Source organism: Phalangium opilio, unplaced genomic scaffold (assembly GCF_054372755.1).
Source record: "Phalangium opilio isolate 3A_F unplaced genomic scaffold, DU_Popi_V2 ptg001421l_1, whole genome shotgun sequence".
Classification (NCBI taxonomy): domain Eukaryota; kingdom Metazoa; phylum Arthropoda; class Arachnida; order Opiliones; family Phalangiidae; genus Phalangium; species Phalangium opilio.
Genome location: NW_028324258.1, coordinates 5001 through 24968, shown reverse-complemented (window position 1 = coordinate 24968; position 19968 = coordinate 5001). Strand labels below are relative to the sequence as shown.

Sequence of the window (19968 nt, the reverse complement as noted above, 5' to 3'; positions counted from 1 at the left end):
TCCATTCGGACGGCACCACCGTACCAGCGGCTGAAAAAAAAGTAGCTCCGGTTAATCTTTTACACGCCGCTCTCTTTTCCCAAATAGACGTCTTTTTAGGAAACACGAGCGTTCAGTCCCCTAACCAAGGAGCCCCTTATATCGCTTATCTCGAGAATTTATTAAATTACGGTATAGATGCTAAAGAAGCCAACTAAATATCGGGTTATATTATAAGGATAATCCGATCGATCCCGAATTCGCCTGGGTGGCAGACAATAATAATCTTACTACCAATGGGATATTAAGAAGAGCCGAGAGAGCCAAGGTATCGAGAGTACGATAGGTTTATACGCCCCGTTACACGTTGATATTTGTCGCTTAAATCGTTTCCAATTAAATAATGTAGACGTTAGATTTAGATTTATTCGATCCACACCAGAGTTTTGCGTAATATCGAAAGAAGCCGCTGATAAGAAATATAAAGTGGTTATCGATAATGCCTCATTGTACGTTAAAAGACTAAAAATAAATCCCGAAATAATGCTAGCCCACGCTACGGTATTAGAGCAAACCAGCGCCATCTATCCTTTGAATCAAACAGTCGTGAAAACCTTTTCAATTCCAGCTGGAATGAACGACGTTAATCGAAAAAACGTCTTCTTAGGTAAAATACCTCAAAGAGTAATTATAGGCCTAGCTCGAACCTCGGCCTTTAACGGTAATCATTCTTTAAACCCCTTTAATTTTGAAACTTTTGATCTTAATTACCTATCCGTCAACGTCGGTACTGATACCTATCCTTCGGAAGCCTTTAAGCCTGATTAAGATAACAATCTATACACTCGAGAGTACATGTCGTTATTCACCTCTTTAAATACATACAGAAAAAACAAGGGAAATTTTATCACGTACTAAGAGTACAAAAAAGGTTACGCTTTGTATTGCCTAGATTTAAGCCCGGATGAAAATGCGGGGGCTAGTCATCTTTCTTTGCCCCGACAAGGAAATCTACGTATCAATATGAAATTTAAAAACAATTTACCACACAATGTCACGTGCATAATTTATTCCGAATTCGAAAATTCTATCATGATAACTAGGGATCGCTCGGTGTTATTTAATCCCGAGTAAAAAGGCTCTATTCCCTATATAACCTCTGATTTAAGAAGCATTCTCCCATAACCGGTTAGAGATGAATAAAGTACACTACCTATCGGAGAAGCAGAACATTTACGTTGGAAGCGGAATTCTTTCCGTCTTCAATGTCAAACGACTCGATACTAAAACCGAAGCGTCTTTCGACAGTTGTATTTGTAATAGTATATGGATTTTCGAAGCGGATATTGACGCTTTCTTGAACGGAATAACGGGACGATTTCTGACTTGATTAGTTGACGGTACTCAGAGAGTTAAACTCAAATGTTTCGTATGTCAGAGAGGGAAAATAGTTGACATTCGTCAATATATTAGAGGATCGAATAATAGATATAATATTCTATTCTCAACATCGAAAGGATTTTCATTAAATAAAGACAGTTGGTTAAGGTTAAAGAACTTGAAAAACGTTATTGGTAACGAATTAAAGCGAAAAGAAGAGGCCAGAGAAATAATGAAGAAAATATCTTGGACAATTTAACCAATATTTTATTTAATTTTACTGATTCGTGCGAAAATATCAGCTGTCATAACGAAATCGCCCACGATATCACTTTTTTACCCACGGATACTAATTGGAGCAAGAGAGTGGAGAAAAAACTAATTAGAGCTATTCCGTTGCTTAACTACGAAAGAATTCTAGAATCCTTTGTCCAGGAATACGGAGATTACGAAGACGACGTCTCTATTTTATTTAACGATATTCTTGGAAAATTTGTCGGTCTAAAAACTGAACTAATGTACGTTTAATAAAATATATATCACTCTTATCTCGCGTGTATTGGGTCATGGATTATTCTAAGGCGTCTGAAAATATTCCGAGAGGATTTGAAATCGTTGGAATGCGTTACCTCGGAGAAGAGCAAAATGAATTTAATGTCGAAATTGCTCGATAAACGGTGCCAAGGGACCAGGAGATATTAGCCAGAGAACAACCACTACCGAAGCTAATGTCCTAAATGATCCAGTGTCTAATGATGTATATATTTAAAATATATTCTTGGAAATTTTGTCGGTCTAAAAAACCAATGTATTGTTAATTTTTAAGTAACCGAATAAAATATAAATTACTCTTATTCTTGCGTTTCCTATACCTACGTTATATATAAATTTTTTCCTTATTAGAAAATATTCCAGATAATTGTATCTCTTCCTCTTATATATTACCCTACAACTACGTTATATTATCAGATATCATTTTCGATCTTGTTTAGAAAAAATGTCTTTCTAAAACACGTACTACGACCCCGAAAATCCCTCCTCTTTTTCCGGATTGGATAAATTAATGGAAGGAGTTCCTGAGTCTTCGAGGAAAGAAGTTAAGAGTTTTCTATTAAAACAGCCCACCTATACTATTCATCGTTATCGTCGATTAAAGTTTCCTCGCAACAAAATTTCAGCGACATCTATGGATGAGACTCATCAGGCTGATTTAATAGTTTTAGATGATTTAATAGTTTTAGATAAACTTTCCAGATACAACAAGGGTATGAAATATTTGTTAAGTAATATAGATGTTTTGAGTAAATAAGCCTACGTTATACCTATTAAAAACAAGACTTCCGCGGAAGTTATAAGAGCTTTCAAAATAATACATAAAGATGTCGTACCCACGAATATAAATACGGCCGCTGGCTCTGAATTTTTAGCTAAACCAGTTCAGCAATATTTTAAATAGAAAGGTATTCATCACTACGTAGGTTACGGGAATAAAAAAATTGCAATCAGCGAGAAATTTAACAGAACGGTTCAAGAGAAAATACACAAATTCATGACTAGCGCGGATACTCGTAGCTATCTGAGTGCGTTACCAAAAATAGTTAAGGCGTACAATCACTCGATTACCGCTCAACGGGTATCGCGCCAGTCAATGTTAACCTACAAAATGAGCATAAGGTGTGGTACCGTCTTTTCGGTACCATTAAACCTGGGACAAAACCAAAGCTAAAAGAAGGTGATTTAGTAAGGTTGAGTAAATTTGAAAAAAACCTTTTCAAAGGGATATAAAGGCTACTTTACTAAAGAGATCTTTATTATTGATAAGGTTTTATACCGTAATCCTCCAGTATACGTCGTTAAAGACAAAAATAACGAGATAATTAAAGGAACGTTTTACGAATACGAACTATCTAAAGTGTTATGAATACGTTACAAATAAATCAAATATTATCATGCGACCAGAGGACAAAACCCTACTACCTAGGTACTTTTCCTAGAGACATGCTTCCCAGGAAACCTAGAATGAGGAAATTTTGTTTTGTTCTGAACACGGAGAGAGCCGAGGATCCTGGGCTTCATTGGGTCGCTATTTACGTTGAAAATGATGAAAGTAATTTTTTCTGCAGTTACGGGCAGAGCCCTGATACGTATAAAATTAACCAGGCTAAATACGCATCCAGATGGATCTATAACGATAAATTAATTCAAGATATGTTCTCCCTTTGTTGCGGACCTCATTGTATATTCTTCCTTACTCAAAGATGTGTGGGCAATTCGTTTCAAAGAGTTCTGAAAATGTATGAAAATAAAACGGAAATTAACGACGCCTTATCTTTATGGAATATCTGCCTGCACTTGTTAAGACATAGATATGAAAAATGTAATCAATAAAATATTTTCAAAAAAAGTTCTAATGTTTAATAATCAGATACATTTGTATTGAATGCGAGAATAAAAATATTTATTGTTCGAATATTTTTTTTTATATCAATTGTAATAATCATGCTTTTATATATAATCAGATACATGCTTTTATATAAAATGTAATACTCATTTAAAGACAAGGTTACTTTTTCTTTTGTTTTCTATAAGTTACCCACTCGATATTAGCTTCGGCCTTTTGAAGCTCTTTCAAACTAGCTTCGCGATCCTTTTTTATTTTGGCTTGTGTAGGGTACGGTTTTAATTTCGTAGATGGAATTTTCACTAGTCTTTTTTTCGGCGAATTCTCATCGTTAGGGTTAAGTTTCCGGATGTGTTCAGCGATTTGATACCTAGATATATGCTCCCTGATTATAGATACAAACGTATATGTATTTTGCGTATTTGTATCAGTTTGTATCCGTACTACATTTGTTTCAAATTTTATACCCAACATGCTGGACATTTATATATGCATAAATCTATGTTATCTGTTTGAATCACCATCTTGAAAATAGGTAATCTTATAACGATCTACGTGAACCTTGTTTTGTTTGACCTATAGATACAATTATCGGGTTGTTTACAATGGTGAAACATGTTCAAGCTTTACAATCGTGAACGAAACGTTGCAAATCTTTGATAAAAATAAGGATTAGTTGAGAAGCGCATCTAGGACAGTTTTATATTAAGATGTAACAAGAGGAAGAACGGTACCTTAAAGCCATGGAATTGTTCGACACTATTGGACTAGTACCCTCCATTACACTCTCAGTGCCAGATGAACAATTGCCCTCGAGGTCAAACTTATCGCCAAGTGGGCAAATGCCCTCGAGGACACACTTATCGCCAAGTGGGCAAATGCCCTCGAGGACACACTTATCGCCAAGTGGGCAAATGCCCTCGAGGACACACTTATCGCCAAGTGGGAAAATCCCCTCGAAGACACACTTATCGCCAAGTGGGCATCATCCCTCGAAGACAATCGGTACCATCTGGTCAAGTTTCCTCGAGGACACTCGGTACCAACTGGTCAAGTTTCCTCGAGGACTCTCGGTACCATCTGGGCAACTGCCCTAGAGGTTAATTTCGCAACCCATTTTGGCAAGTGCCCTCCAGAGAACTCTTGGTACTGTTGACACGAATTGAAACATTGGGACCGTCCATAAACTACGTCACACTCTTATGGGGGGGAGGGGGTTTCTAAATTTGTGACGGTCCGTGACAAGGGGGAGAGAGGGGTTCTTCGATGCGTGACGTCACATTTAGCATTGATTTTGTAACGAAGTCAGTAAGAGGCCGATTGGCTCTCTTATGTTATAGAAGAAGAAAGACAACATTCCATAGTCCACCGTTACAATAATTTACCAAAATTGTTATTCCATCATCGCTTAAATAGTAGAAAATTTAAGCAATTATCTACTATTTACACCGTTATATAGCCAATTTAAATAGCGCATTTAAAATAAACATCGTAAACTCTCTTATGCCTCTGTTTATTCGCCCCTATTATTTGTGAGGATGAATCAAATCCCCCTACCGATTGAAATGGTTTCGATTCTTTGGCAAATTTTCTAAATCTCAAGCTCGATTAGTCTGTTTTCGGTGACAGTGTCGAAACCTAAAAAGTGTGCCCCTTTAACTAAACTTTATGGAACTTTTTTGAATCTTATAAAAAGCACATCCAGACATTAAAATTCTAAAGGTCAATCAGAGGGAAAAAGCTTAAAACGGAAGAGAACTTGAATTTTCAGCCGAGCAAAATATTTCTGAGAGGGCGGCATATCACTCAAAAAATTAATCAAATTAAATTTGTAAATTAAGACAAATCATAGTGCGGAGGGGGGGGGGGTTAAAGAAATGTGACGTGGTTTTTAGTGGAGGGGTCTGAGAGAAGCGTGACGAAGCGTGATCTGGGGGGACGGGGGTCAGAAAATGCTTTTTTTCGCGTGACGTAGTTTATGGACGGTCCCATTCCATTTATGCAAGCTACTTCGTTGAAACTGGAACTGTTATAGTTGGACTGTATCACTTGGACTCATTTGATTCTAGAATGTCATAATGGGTTCCGAAAAACAAGTCTAAAACTTCTGCAGATTTGAAGATTTATTCGTCCACGAAAACCAAATTATATATTAGAAACATTTGCCAAAATATATATTTTCTTAAACAATACTATTAATCAATATTTTGGTTATACTTCAACATCAACATTGTTTCAAACATGGTGTCATCTATTCTATTACGCGTTGGTGTTTGGATTTGACCTCCCGAGCTTAAAGGTCTATCTACGGCGGCAGACGAAGGCAATATCGTATTATACTTCATAAACATCGCCTTAACAACAGGATAAAGATGTAACATTGTCACGTCTCTGCTTCTGTTTTCTAAATAGACAAGCACCTCCATGGTGATGCGATTCTTCGTCGAGTGTTGAAGGTTTCCCTCTTCAACGGCATTTAAGAAGGTAAAAAAGGGGTCCACTTCCGAAATTTGAAGCATTATCAGTAACCGTACCCACTAATTTGGGGACATACATATCATAATTAGAGTAAACGGAGAATAAAACTGCAGCAATTTCCGTAAATGTATTCTTGAATTTCATTCGTTGACATGCAAGTAATACAGATACACGTTTTAAAGAGGATGGGTCTATATAATATCCGGTAACCCCCATAAATGATTTATGATCGGAGCTCCATATATCAGCAGTTGTACATACAAATTCGACATCCGACAACTTGACTCTCAGATTATATTCCATAACCCGTCTCTTCGAAGAGAGCTTGCCCTTGAAACAAGTGGCGTAAGGCGGTCATCATACGCCGAAACGATGGTTTTTCGACCGTATATATCGGCCGCATTTATGATATTATGTACTCCATCACGACTTCGTCCACCTGTTAAAAGAAAAACCTTTAGGCAGGGATAGCTACCGATCAATAAAATAAGTCAAATGACGATCAAGAGTTACTAATCAAGTAAGCAAAAACGATCAGAACTGCGACTGAATAAAAAGGTTTGAGCTTAAATAACTTATAATGTGCCCAATTATCACTACCACCTATCATCAATTCCCAATCGTGCTGGCCATTCTTACTTCATCTTTTATTGGTGGATGAAAGCAGATACGCTTGGTTCGTTAAACGTTAGAGGATGAATTCTTCCTTTTGGTAGCTTTCTTTTCTTCTATTTGTTTTAACACTAACGGGTGTTTATTCTGAAAACAAATATGACAAGACAAAGCGCCTGACTGCTTTTATTGTGCCGCCACTGCTTAGGAAAGGAATCACTGTGACTACATGCTTAAACTTTGCATTAGCTTGGAAATGTAAGCAGAGGGTCGGAAACCGTAATAATGACAAGAAGGGGATATCTAGTTTACTAGGGAGGAGGTATAAGATGCCTAAGTATTCGCGCACCATAGTCCCAGTCCTCCTTCTAAATTACAAGGGGGACGTAAAAAGGAGGCCAAGCTATTTAGCCTCTCCTCCGTCGTCAGTAATTTTCGTCATTCACGTCGCGCTGACGTGAGTATAAAAGAACCAGTGAGATGCTAGTTGTAATTTTGAGGCGGGGATTAACTGCGTCCGGACCTACGTTTGGACTGGAGATAAAGCTAGAAATGTGGCGAATTTATACCTTCTTCCAAGTAAACTAGATATCCCTTCTTGATAATAATATAGGGTTTATCTGAGAATTGATGTCCACACTATGTTTGCGGCTTATTTACAGGTGGGTTCCTTTACAATGCATAGCTCCAGTGCCACATCTAACAGACAGGGTCCTATACTATTACCGATAGCCTCAGCAAGTTTTGATAGAAAGAAGAAACCATGAAACTCAGCGGAGAAAAACTCTTTTACAACTCCTTTAGAATCTAACAAGTGGCACACTGCCAAGTACTCTTAATATTATCGCTCTTATTTATTTTCAGAAAAATGTAATTCATTTTGGATTATTTCCACTACGGGCTACAAGTCGATATTCTAGCAATATGCCTATTTGGGCATATAACGAAAACGTACCTTAATATGCTTAAGAAAATTAAACAACTTTATCATTAGAATTATTTTTAAATTACGGGCTTCCAGGATGAACTGTTCTTGGCCAATGCTCTTATTGAATGTTGCAAGGAACAAGGAGGGCTCCTTATTAATAAGTTGCTATCAAGTTCGTTCACCGAGTTTCATACTCAAGTAAGGGAAGAAACAGAAATATTCAAACTTAAAAGGGCTAAATTAAAAAAAATATTCAAACCTAAAAGGGTTAAATTAGACAGAAATATTCAAACTTAAAAGGGTTAAATTAGACAAAAATATTCAAACTTAAAAGGGTTAAATAACAAAAAATATTCAAACTTAGAAGGGTTAAATTAAATAAAAATTATTCAAACATAAAAGGGTTAAATTAACTAAAAACCATAAAATTCTCAAAAAATATTCAAACTAAAAACCATAAAATTCTCAAAAATATTCAAACTTAAAACCATAAAATTCTCAAAAATATTCAAACTAAAAACATAAAATTCTCAAAAATATTCAAACTTAAAACCATAAAATTCTCAAAAATATTCAAACTTAAAACCATAAAATTCTCAAAAAATATAAATATTTAACGATAAGATTCTATAAAACTAATCACACAAGGGAAACTGTGGTTGTTTTACCTTCGAAGCCTAATATTCTTCGTTTAGTTAACTCGCAAACAGCAGCCAAATCTTTTTCCCTGGATGCGAGAAAAATTCAGCACCTTGACACATTTAATTTCCTTTTTATTTTTAGAACCTTTTTAAAGAAGTAAAAAAATATTTAAGAAAAATAGGATTGAAATTATAAATCTACCGCAACCACGCCCAGAGAGATTGTGGAGAGTTTTATTAATTAAGTATGGCTTGAACCATTCTTTTATCTGGTGGTTCAAGATTGTGTAATTGAAATTTTCAACAATAACAGCCGCGGCGTATTTTTTCACCGGTGAATTCGTCCGTCCTAACCCAGCCACCGCCCTATTACTCTGTTCCGCCGTCGACCTCGCTTCGCCACGGGATGCAGTTGACATAGCTCCGCCACGGGATGCAGTTGACATAGCTCCGCCACTAGGTGCAGTTGACATAGCTCCGCCACGGGGTGCATTTGACCTCGCCCGGCCACGGGGTGCATTTGACCTCGCCCGGCCACGGGGTGCATTTGACCTCGCCCGGCCACGGGGTGCATTTGACCTCGCCCGGCCACGGGGTGCATTTGACCTCGCCCGGCCACGGGGTGCATTTGACCTCGCCCGGCCACGGGGTGCATTTGACCTCGCCCGGCCACGGGGTGCATTTGACCTCGCCCGGCCACGGGGTGCATTTGACCTCGCCCGGCCACGGGGTGCATTTGACCTCGCCCGGCCACGGGGTGCATTTGACCTCGCCCGGCCACGGGGTGCATTTGACCTCGCCCGGCCACGGGGTGCATTTGACCTCGCCCGGCCACGGGGTGCATTTGACCTCGTCCGGCCTCTGGGTGCATTTGACCTCGCCCGGCCTCTGGGTGCATTTGACCTCGCCCGGCCTCTGGGTGCTTTTGACCTCGCCCGGCCTCTGGATGCCGTCGACCTCGCCCCGCCTCTGGGTTCTTCATATCTCACTTTCTTTTTCAAATTTTCCCTGCATCTCAGATTATACTTTGGCACCTTCGAAAATATTAGAATGATTAGTTTTATACAGTGGGTAGTTTTTGTGTGGGGCCTGTAAGCGTTAAATGAAACATAGTTTCAAACTTATAACAAGAATGCGTTGCATTAATTGTATACCTTGAATACCCATTTTGTGTTGTGCTTAATGTCCAGAATTGCAATGTGTCATTAAACCTCCTTTTAACTTACCGCGTTTGATGGCTCAACGTCCTCTTCGGAAGTACTGAGGTGCAGATTGAAATCTTCAGAACTTGATGACGAAAAATTCATTTTGTATGTTGGAAACGAGAAAAGTGCATAAACTAGGGGTTGCAGCTTATTTATACCCCCGTCGAAAAAAAATAGTTTTTAACCCCCCGAATTAGTTTTTAATCTACCGAAGTTGGTATTTTTTACTCGTGCGGGGGAAAATCACTCCCCCCTCAAATAACATAAATAATCATCAAAAATAATTGATGTTTTTAATCATGTCTTCCAAAATGAAAATTTGAATATCTGTACTTCTGGCAGTTAATTTTCTACACTTATCTTTTACACTTTCCCGTCTTTGTCTACAGTGGCAGTTTTTATAAATATCTTGGACTTCAGTCTTCATACTAATTAAAATTGTTTAGAAACCATAGGAGAGAAAGTCTTAGGGCGTCCATCGATAATCTAGCTTACTTACTAGTTGTTGGTAATCTAGCTTAATTACCAGCTGTCGGTAATCTAGCTTAATTACCAGCTGTCGGTAATCTAGCTTAATTACCAGCTGTCGATAATCTAGCTTAATTAATAGCTGTCGGTAATCTAGCTTAATTACCAGCTGTCGGTAAACTAGCTTAATTAATAGCTGTGGGTAATCTAGCTTAATTACCAGCTTTCGGTAAACTAGCTCAATTACCAGCTGTAGGTAATCTAGCTTAATTACCAGCTGTTGGTAATCTAGCTTAATTACCAGAAGTCGGTAATCTGTCTTAATTACCGGCAGTCGGTAATCTCGCCTAATTAAAGGCAGTCGGTAATCTGTCTTAATTACCGGCAGTCGGTAATCTCGCTTAATTAAAGGCAGTCGGTAATATCGCTTAATTACCGGCAGACGGTAATCTAGCTTTATTACTGGCAGTCGGTAATCCACTTTAATTGTCTTTAATCGGTAATCTAGTTTAATTGTCTATAAATCTAATCTGTATGTTCCATGGTTTCAGGATAAGGTTTGTTTAAATTCGCGACTAAATTAGCTCAAAGAGCGTTCATCATCGTGTATCGTGCCGCAGTTGGTAGCGCCATTGAATGCCGGTGCCTGAAAGAGCAATCTTCAAAAATGTTCAGTACCCGAAGAGGTCTTTATCCCATGTAGGGTCAGTGCCTAGTGAAGTTCGTGCTCATATACCGAAGTTATTTTTTTCGAGTTAGTATTTATTTCAAATAAGATTTAGTCAAATGATGCGTACTTGTATACGTATCAATAGTGTAGTGGTTGTCGCATCCGGTTCACATCCGGAAGGTCACGGGTTCGAAACCGCGCGGGTGTGGCGAAATGTTTTATGCTCGGAAGTTTAAATCGACAACTAAATTAGCTCAAATAGAGATCAACATCGTTTAACATGGCACAGTTGGTAGCGCCATTGAATTACAGTGCCTAAAATATCAATCTTCAAAGATGGTCAGTACCCAATGAAGTCCCGTATAATGAAGATTGTGCTCGGATACAGAAGATATTCTTTAGTTTTTAATTCGCATAAGATTTAGTCCAACGATGCCATTTTGTATGTGTATCTACTGTGTAGTGGTTATCTCATCCGCTTCACACCTGGACAGTCCCTGGCTCGAGACCACGTAGGTGCGGTGAAATTCTTTTATGCTCGTTTGTTTAAATCCACGACTAAATTAGCTCAAAGAGAGCAGTGGCGTCGCCACAGGTAGGCTGGGATAGGCTGAAGCCTATGTTGATATTTCGAAGGGGCCTCAAAATTCTCATAATTGGGCCTCAATTTGTGAAAATATTTGGTCGTTACTCTATAACTTATTTTTCAAAGTCATTTACTTATGCCAAAAAAAAGTTTTTTTTTTCTTTTTCAATTTCCAAAGAATGAAAGAAAGTAAGAAATCTTTTGAAGATCTAGTATTTTACCTCTCGCATCCCCAACCCTCCTTAATAAAGCGAAGGGGATGACTATGGTATTGTACTACCGTTTGGCGACCCTGAGTCCCGGCCGTCGTCCGTCAACCGACTTGTTTTCCTAGGCTCCCAGCATGGTATTGGTAAAGCCCTTGGTAGCTATAGGAACACGGAATAACTAACCCCTCCGCTGGTTAATCTATAATCCGAACAAACAGTTCTACCAGTTTTCTCGTTTTCGCTATCTGTGCAACGTTCTCACACTTACACTCGTTTCCAGTAATTTTCCATAGGCCTAGTATATCGTAGAGCTTTAGGTTTTTGAAATTTTCCCATTTGGGTCATCCCCACTTGAATTCACCCACTTCAAAGAAGCTAGTTGTCAAGCGGCTCAAGCCCATAAAACTTCTTTTGGCCATTATAGAGAAGTTTGGTACAGGTACGCCACGGCTGATTTTAAAGCTATTTTATATTAAGAGTTGTCAGTTAATATTTACTTAAACTGTAGATATATATCTACAGTTTAAGTAAATATTAACAGTGAGGTTATGGGAAGGTTTGAATCGGGCGCTAAAAAGCGTGAAAAACGGAGGAAAAGTGACATTTTCTTGAAAAGTCAAAAAGGCCCACTCCATAGGTTTTCGAAACCGAACGTACCAATTCTACCGAAGAATACTGATAATTATGAAAGTGACGTAGAAAGCGTCGAAAGAGAAGCTCCTAAAAAACCAAATGGCCGTCATTACCAGCTTTAATAGGAAAAAACGACGTCAAAATAGCGGTATTGAACTTGAAAGCAGTCAAAAGACTCAAAGCACGTCGCAGTGCAGTGTAATAACGGAGAATTTAATAGATTCAAACAATATAAACGCTAGTATTGACACATCACTAGTAAACAATGTTTCGTCATGTTTTGAGACTCGTGAAGACTGTGAATCTCTAAGGAACGATGAAAAAGAACGTAATGATGATCGGGACGAAAGTATCATGGAAAACTATGTGGACATTTATAAGAGTAAGAGAAGCATCTTCGATTTTTCTAAAGATTATACTTTCGTTTGCGATATACGCCAAGATAAAGATTGCCTACCTGTCCAGCCAAAATTGACATTATACCCAAAAAAACGTGCTGGCAATCAATACCGAAGTTTTAGCCACACTTGTTACGAAAATTATGATATGATAGAATATTCGGTGAAATACGACAAAGTTTATTGTTTTTGTTGTCGCCATTTTTTAAACTCCGAGACTTCCTCTTTTGTCACTGGATTTTCTGATTGGAAAAATTTGTAACTATTTAAAGTGTTAGAAAACTGGTTCTATATCAACTCAAATTAACTCCCAACAGCGGGTCGACGTATTGAGAAACCGCGAAGTTTTATCTGCCCACTTTGAGGTAATTTTACTTTGTGCACAGAGGTCATAGAAGCAATAGCGAACTTGAAAATCGAGGTAACTTTATAGAAATATTAGAGCTGATCAAACGAAAATGTCCGGAATTAAAAACCAAATGCGACAGCATGCCAAACAACTCAAAATACTTGCACTACACAAAATGAGCTTATCAATATTGGAGGAAATTTAATACGACAGATGATTGTCGGAGAAATAAACGATTCAGGTGGGCTATATTCCTTGATAGCGGATGAGACGAAAAATAATGGGGGAGTCGAACAGTTATGCGTGTGTTTGCGATATACCTCAAAAATTGGGGAAATCAAAGAAAGGTTTTTTGGTTTCATTGATATGCATCACTTTGACGCAAAAGCAATAACTCCCCCCTGAGGGGCCTCCAATTTTTCAGCCTGTGTGTGAAAAAATCCTAGCGACGCCACTGAAAGAGAGTTCATCATCGTGTATCGTGGCGCAGTTGGTAGCGCCTTTGAATGCCGGTGCCTAAAAGATGTTGGTCAGTGCCGTAGAGGTCAGTACCTGAAGATGTCAGTATCCCTTTTGCGTTCATTTGGACCGTTACGTCCTTTCATCAAGAACACACACTATTTCTGTTGAAAAGACGGCAGCGCCATCTAGTTTTAAAATAAAGAACTAAAGAACAATTTTATAAAAATTTCGGGATTTTGTAATTTTTCTGTGCTTTATATAATAAATGAAAACTAAATCTTGGATTTTAAGCTTCTATTTCCCCTAGAAGTACCTTAGAATTTCGATGATCGGTGAGTGAGTGACAAACTAAGGTAGATTTCACCTTCGACATTTCGAAAAGTATATAGGGTAGGAACTTGAAATTTGGACACTGTAGCTAAGATTGACCGTCCTCGCGACAAGCAAAATTTCAGACTTTTACCTTTACCCATCATGAATTTACAGTGGACTTAAAAGTGTCGTGAGTTGTTTCGAGAAAAGGCTGTCAGTGCTCGACTTGGCTGGGAGCACTGCCGTGCTCCCAGATTTGTTGTTCATCCGGACATTTCTACGTTTTTAAAGCTAAAATACCCTTGATAAAATGATTGGTTATACATAAATTCATAAGTTTGATCCTTAAGTTTGTCACTTGTTACTGAGAGGTTGTGATGTAGTGACGTAGGTCATAGATTCGAGGTAAAGCGACGCCTGTCAAAGGCTTAGTAATGCGGACTATATAGGAAGATGGAAGTCCTGCAAAATTAACCACCGACTGTAGTCAATTCTCGCTTGTCGTTCTCGAACTAGCTACGAAGTATTGGTAGTGTCATATTTATGGTACATATCTTATAAACTTATGTTTAAACTTAATGGGCCGTTGTCATTGCAATATATCTACCACCACTACGTAATACAAAAGAAGAATAAAACAAAATAAAAAAAACATTTTGAAAGAGTCTTGTTTTACATGACAGGTTGTATTCATTTTTATGATGTAAAGATTGAACCACGCGCTGTTGTAGAAAGAATTTCTCTCTTCGCGTTCACGATCCTATCCTATGTTATGGTAACGCCATTTCAACCGTAGACTGCGGTAAAACGAATGTAGTCTCTATGTTAAATAACTTATTAAACTTACCATCCAACCAATTGCAGTTTGAATTTGGTTTTTGATTTTTTTCTGAAGAAATCTTTTCAATCGTTTTATAGAATTTATTTTTCGTCTTGTGGAAAGGTTGCGTGGCTTCCTGAACCAGGGAACGCGTTCTGAGCTTATGACCATGGGGGAATTGATTGCTTTAATGTAACGTGATACAACATAAGCGTGTTGCTTTTCCAAATGACGCAATCTGCTATAAAAAGAAAGTGATTATTATTAAATGATGGTGGGGAGGAAAATGACCTTAGTTAAATTAGAGCCAATCTCTCTCCCAAGGTGAAGTTGTTAAAAATTATTTCTTTTCAAATTTAACCGCTAATTAGCTTTGTTCGATAATGATTTTTTTGTTTAATTAATTTTCCTCGCGTGGGATTTGACCACGAGACCCTGAAATATTATATCGTTTCGAGTTTAGCAAAAGTTCTTTTATTCTTAAATTAATGATTCGTTTGTTATGATCTTGAACGTAAAGCGAAATAGGCAGAGTGACGTCATAAGATGGTTTTATTAGGCCTACTATATCACTTTTTGCTATTGTTATCACAAACTTGAGAAAAGATACGCTTTCAAGCGATGATTTCTCGCGATTTCTATTGTTTTATTGCTTTTTGATGTTTGCATATCCACTTTTTTGTCAGCTTTAGTAATGAGGCGTGTCGTTCTAAACTTACCTTACTTAACTATTTAGCTTGGTAAGGCGTGGCATGTCTCTATCCTGGAGGAATAGAACTAGTTTGGTTTGGGTTTAAAACCCTTCAAAAGCATCACAGGATACGTATGATTTTACTTGTAAAATTTCTCAATATGTTAGTATGATACCGCCCACTTAAGATGACTGTGAACACGGTGGTCTGCCATCTCTGGATCATAGACAGTAATGACAGATTATTTTTACGTAATGTATAAAACTAAGAAAGTATGAATTTCATCCGGACCTCGGTTCGTGGAAAATTTGAGATTTTAAATTTCGCATCAGATTTGTGGTGTATATTAGACTATTTCGAATCCGGGCGCGTGCCATTTAGTTTCTTACCTTGGGTGGTTTTAAAACAGCGCAACTGTTACAGGCGCGTTACAGTTTGCGCAAATTTGGCTGGTTTATATTAACCTGTCGTTCGGGGCTGCTAATATCTGGGATTTGATACCTGCCCTTGGGGGCAATTCTTTAACTGATTTATCGGGTTATCACGTGCGATAACTCAAATTTATCACGAAAGTGATAACTTTTCAAAAATTGGTATTCTCTAACTTGAAAACTTAAAATTATCGAACGAACTTTTCGTGTACCACGTCAAGGGTGTTTTGTAATGTGATTGTGGAAAAATACGCGTGGTCATTGTGAACTTCGTTTCTAATCACGTCATTCAACAGTTCATTCTCCAAGTCAATTTTGTCTTCCCAAGAGAGATTGGCATACTTGACGTTGGTTTTATTCTTGTTGGTTTTATTCTTGTTATTTTTCGTTGAAAAATGTATGTTTTCCTTTCTCAAGTTTTATCAATCTGTTGATGGCCAGTTTTTTTACAAATTCTTGAAGGATCACGACACATTTATCAAGCCTCTTGCCTTGCTTTCCTCTGAGATAGCTTTCGCCGTACTTCAATGTCTTGTGAAAAGATTCCACATACATGTTAGTGTTCACTCCCGATCGTACACGATAGCACTTAGCCCATTCAGTTTTAACGGGAACCCATTATTTTCTGTAATATTGCCCAAAATCTCGAGTGTCGTCATTGTCATCCATTTTTTCCAGACGTTTCTCCAAAGGAGTTTCGAAGAAGTCCGCGTTTCTTGTGGAGTAAGAGATCGTGTAGCCGTGGTAAAAGGCGAAGAAACTGTTGTTTTGGTACACATCTGGAAGCGGTTGCTGATTGCGGTGTCAATCTTTTAGGTAGCGGGAGTAACAAATTGAGCAGTGGAGGAACCCGGCAATGGTGGGGTTTTGGGTGAAGGCACAAGTGTGGACGGATTAGCTGATTGCGGTGTGAAGCGTTTGGGGGGTTGAAATCTTTTAGGTAACTGTTTTTGGGACGAAACAGTAGGAGGAACGAACTGAGGAGTAGAAGAGGACCCCGGCATTGATGGTGAAATGGGTGAAACACTAAACTCGTCTACATCGTCATAGTATAAAATCTGGTCCAGAGCTTCATTGTAATTGGACCGTTTTCCTACTATCGACGCGTTTTGTCGGCCGCGTGACTATAGAGTTCAAAAAGGTAAGTAACCCATGCCCATGTATAAGATTTCTGCTTTTACAGCCAAACTTACAGGGGTCTCCGATTGTTGCGGCTATAGTGAAAGTGTTTTGTAGGTGTATGTTATTGAAGTTTCAATAAAATTTCATAAAATACTTTATTGTAGTTTTCCAAATAATTAAATTTAATAGCCAAAATAGTGTTCAAGGTCGCCACAAGATTTTCAGATTTAAATGCCTTGACTTTTTTCCAACGTTTTTGGGTCATTTAAAAATGCCCTGACTTTTCCACGTTTTCCCTGACCCGTGGCAACCCAGGATCACTGTTGTACTTACCCCTGTAGGGAAACCGCCTTCACACAAATCTGGGTTTCCTGTGACCTTTTTCCAACCACCAGCCAACGCTAATAACCTTCCTTCCAATTCTGTAAGACCTGTAAGACCGTGATCCAATATCTCCTGATCAATCCCCCACCACTAGTTTTCTTCTTTTCTTTCAAAACATCAGCCGCTTTACTAAGGACGCTAGCTTTCCAATCAGCCAATGACTTGAAAAAATCGGTTTTAGTTAAATTTACGGTCGAATAATACTAGCGGCTGGTTCTGAGATTTACTAGGTTAGCAACAATGGGAGAAGAAATTACTAATTTGATCACTATTGAATGTAGAATTTATTGATAATCATTGAGAAACGGTTTAATTTTTATATTGAATCCCAATCATAGAAATATCAGCCCGCATTCAGCTCTACGACTATAATTTGCCGTTGACCAAAATCTGGCCCAATATAGTTAAAACTTTCACTTACTTTTTTCCAGGCAACTGCAGTTTTCGTTGGATGCCCTTCTCTATTGAGTTTGCGCTCAATTTCACTCCATGCAACATCTGATTTTTCCTTACTGAAGGAACAAGTCAGCTTGCCACTCATCAACTCTGGGTTTGATTCTAACAAACCCAGCATATTTTAAAAAGGTTTCTCATAGTTATTGTTGTCACGGTTTTTTAAGATATAAAAGAATTAAAAACTTTTGTTTACGGAGATATCCAACGTGATTTTATTAAAACATTAAAATTTCTTAGAGACGTTTTAATGTTTTAATAAAATCACGTTGGATATCTCCGTAAACAAAAGTTTTTAATTATTTTATATCTTAAACCCAGCATAATTTCGCGCTGTTGGGGAGTAACGCGACCCGACCTCGCTTGCTTACTCATTTTTTGGCTTTCACTAACGAACTACCACAAAAAATAATCGTTAATGAAGTGTGTCTTCGAAAAACACCTTTTTCCCGCGTTTAAAAACCCTAAATATCGTCTGTATTTCATGGAAGACTTCTGATTGGCCAGATTTCCAAGTCATGTGAACGGAAGTAATGTTTTTGTCGATAAAAATTATTTTTATCACGATACTGAGTTATCGCAAGGATCCTTATCACAACTCGGGGAAACGAGTAAGAGAATACAAAGTTATCACCCTATCGATAGGATCGCGAGTGATAAAGTGATAACTTATCACATTCGATAAAATCAAAAGAAGTTAGAGAATTGCCCCCGGAATTTGAAACCTACCGTTGAGGGCTGCTATTATCTGGGATTTTAAACCTACCGGCTGCAAATATGTGGGCCTTGGGGGCTGCTATTATCTGGGATTTTAAACCAACCGGCTGCAAATATGTGGGCCTTGGGGGCTGCTATTATCTGGGATTTGAAACCTGTCGTTTTGGGCTGCTATTATCTGGGATTTGAAACCTGTCGTTTGGGTTGCTAATTTAGAGGTGTGCGAATACCATTTTTTGAGTATCGAACCGGTTACCGAATATCAAAAAATTTTCCTTATCAAATACCGAATCGAATAGTTAATTCCAAATCGAATACCGAATAGTTGGGCCTTGGTGAATATTTTACTTCCCGATTAATCGCGAATAGTTAAGCCTAGTATTCGCGAATAGTTAGGCCTAGTATTCGCGAATAGTTAACCCATATATTCGCGAATAATATTAGGAAATTTTAAATACTAGTGACAACACAAATTAATATGAGAAAGTTTAATATTTCACTTTTAAAAGTTACACACTTAAGAAATAGGACTAGGTATAGTGAAAATATCACAAATCTTTTGTGTTATTATTTTATATTTAATTAAAATATCACAAATTCTTTTTGTGGAGGTATATAATATTGAGCTCTATTTGTAAGTGTAACAGTAACCATTTCAAGGTGCATTTTTTATTGTTAAGTGTTTAGCCAGTATAGTTTAATTGCTTTAATTTTTAACTTCAGTAGACACAGTCAAATTTGCATGCAAGAAAACCAACTGTTCTAAATGTTCCGGAGATAGTCGTACTCGCCTAGAAGACAAAATGTTACCAGCATCTGAAAACAATCGTTCACTACTTGTTGATGCAGCTGGTGGAGCCAAATACCTTTTGGCAAGTTTAGCCAAAATCGGGAATCTTCCTTCGTTTGTTTTCCACCATATATATGCGTTTTCATTTTTCTTTACAACCGGCTCTGCCATATATATTTTAATTTCATCGTTAGGGAGCTGTCTTCCTTGTTGTGGCTGTTGAATTTTTTCTTTTAGATCATCCCATAAACTGCTTTCAACATTTTGACTGCTTTGTGAGCAGCTAGGAGTCGACTCATTTTCGTCCAAAGTCCCAGCAGTTTCAACTATTTGGCGCTGCAAATCATCATACTCGGTTGTTAGTAAAACGCTTGCGATCATTTTTTCATCTTGGTCCATCAAAATAGCTTTGAATCTTGGATCCACGAGCATTGCCTTCCGTAAATTCATTGACTTCGATCCATTTCTATAGTCTGGGAATCTATTATTCAATTTCGTTAGGAATATCTTGGCGTACTGGGAAGTTGTGGCTGTTGATGCCATTTTTTGTAGAGTTTTATTTAAGCAGTGTAATACTGGGAAGACCATCGAAAGGGTGGGGTAAAGATCTCCAGAGAGCTCCCTTGTAGCTTCTTCAAACGGTTTAAGGACTAACACCAATTGTTGAACAGATTTCCACTCGGAGTTTGTAAGATTCTCAATTTCAGTTTTTGATGAAAGCAATGATATGCCTACAGGCTCTCTATTTTCTATCAAGCTCATTAGCATGAAAAAACTGCTGTTCCAACGAACAATGACGTCTTGCACCAGCTTCTTTTTTGGCAGATTTGATTCTTCTTGGTGTTTGT

General features: G+C 38.0%; 1 protein-coding gene across 1 annotated transcript in view; it reads right to left on the bottom strand.

Moving 5' to 3' along the window:
* Positions 1–19036: 19036 nt before the first annotated feature.
* The window catches only part of LOC149583102 (zinc finger BED domain-containing protein 4-like), a 1962-nt gene continuing 1030 nt past the window's right edge, over positions 19037–19968 (bottom strand). The window contains exon 1 of the mRNA XM_089864002.1: positions 19037–19968. This exon is cut by the window's right edge and continues 1030 nt beyond it. Within this exon, the coding sequence (XP_089720128.1) occupies positions 19037–19968 (932 nt within the window).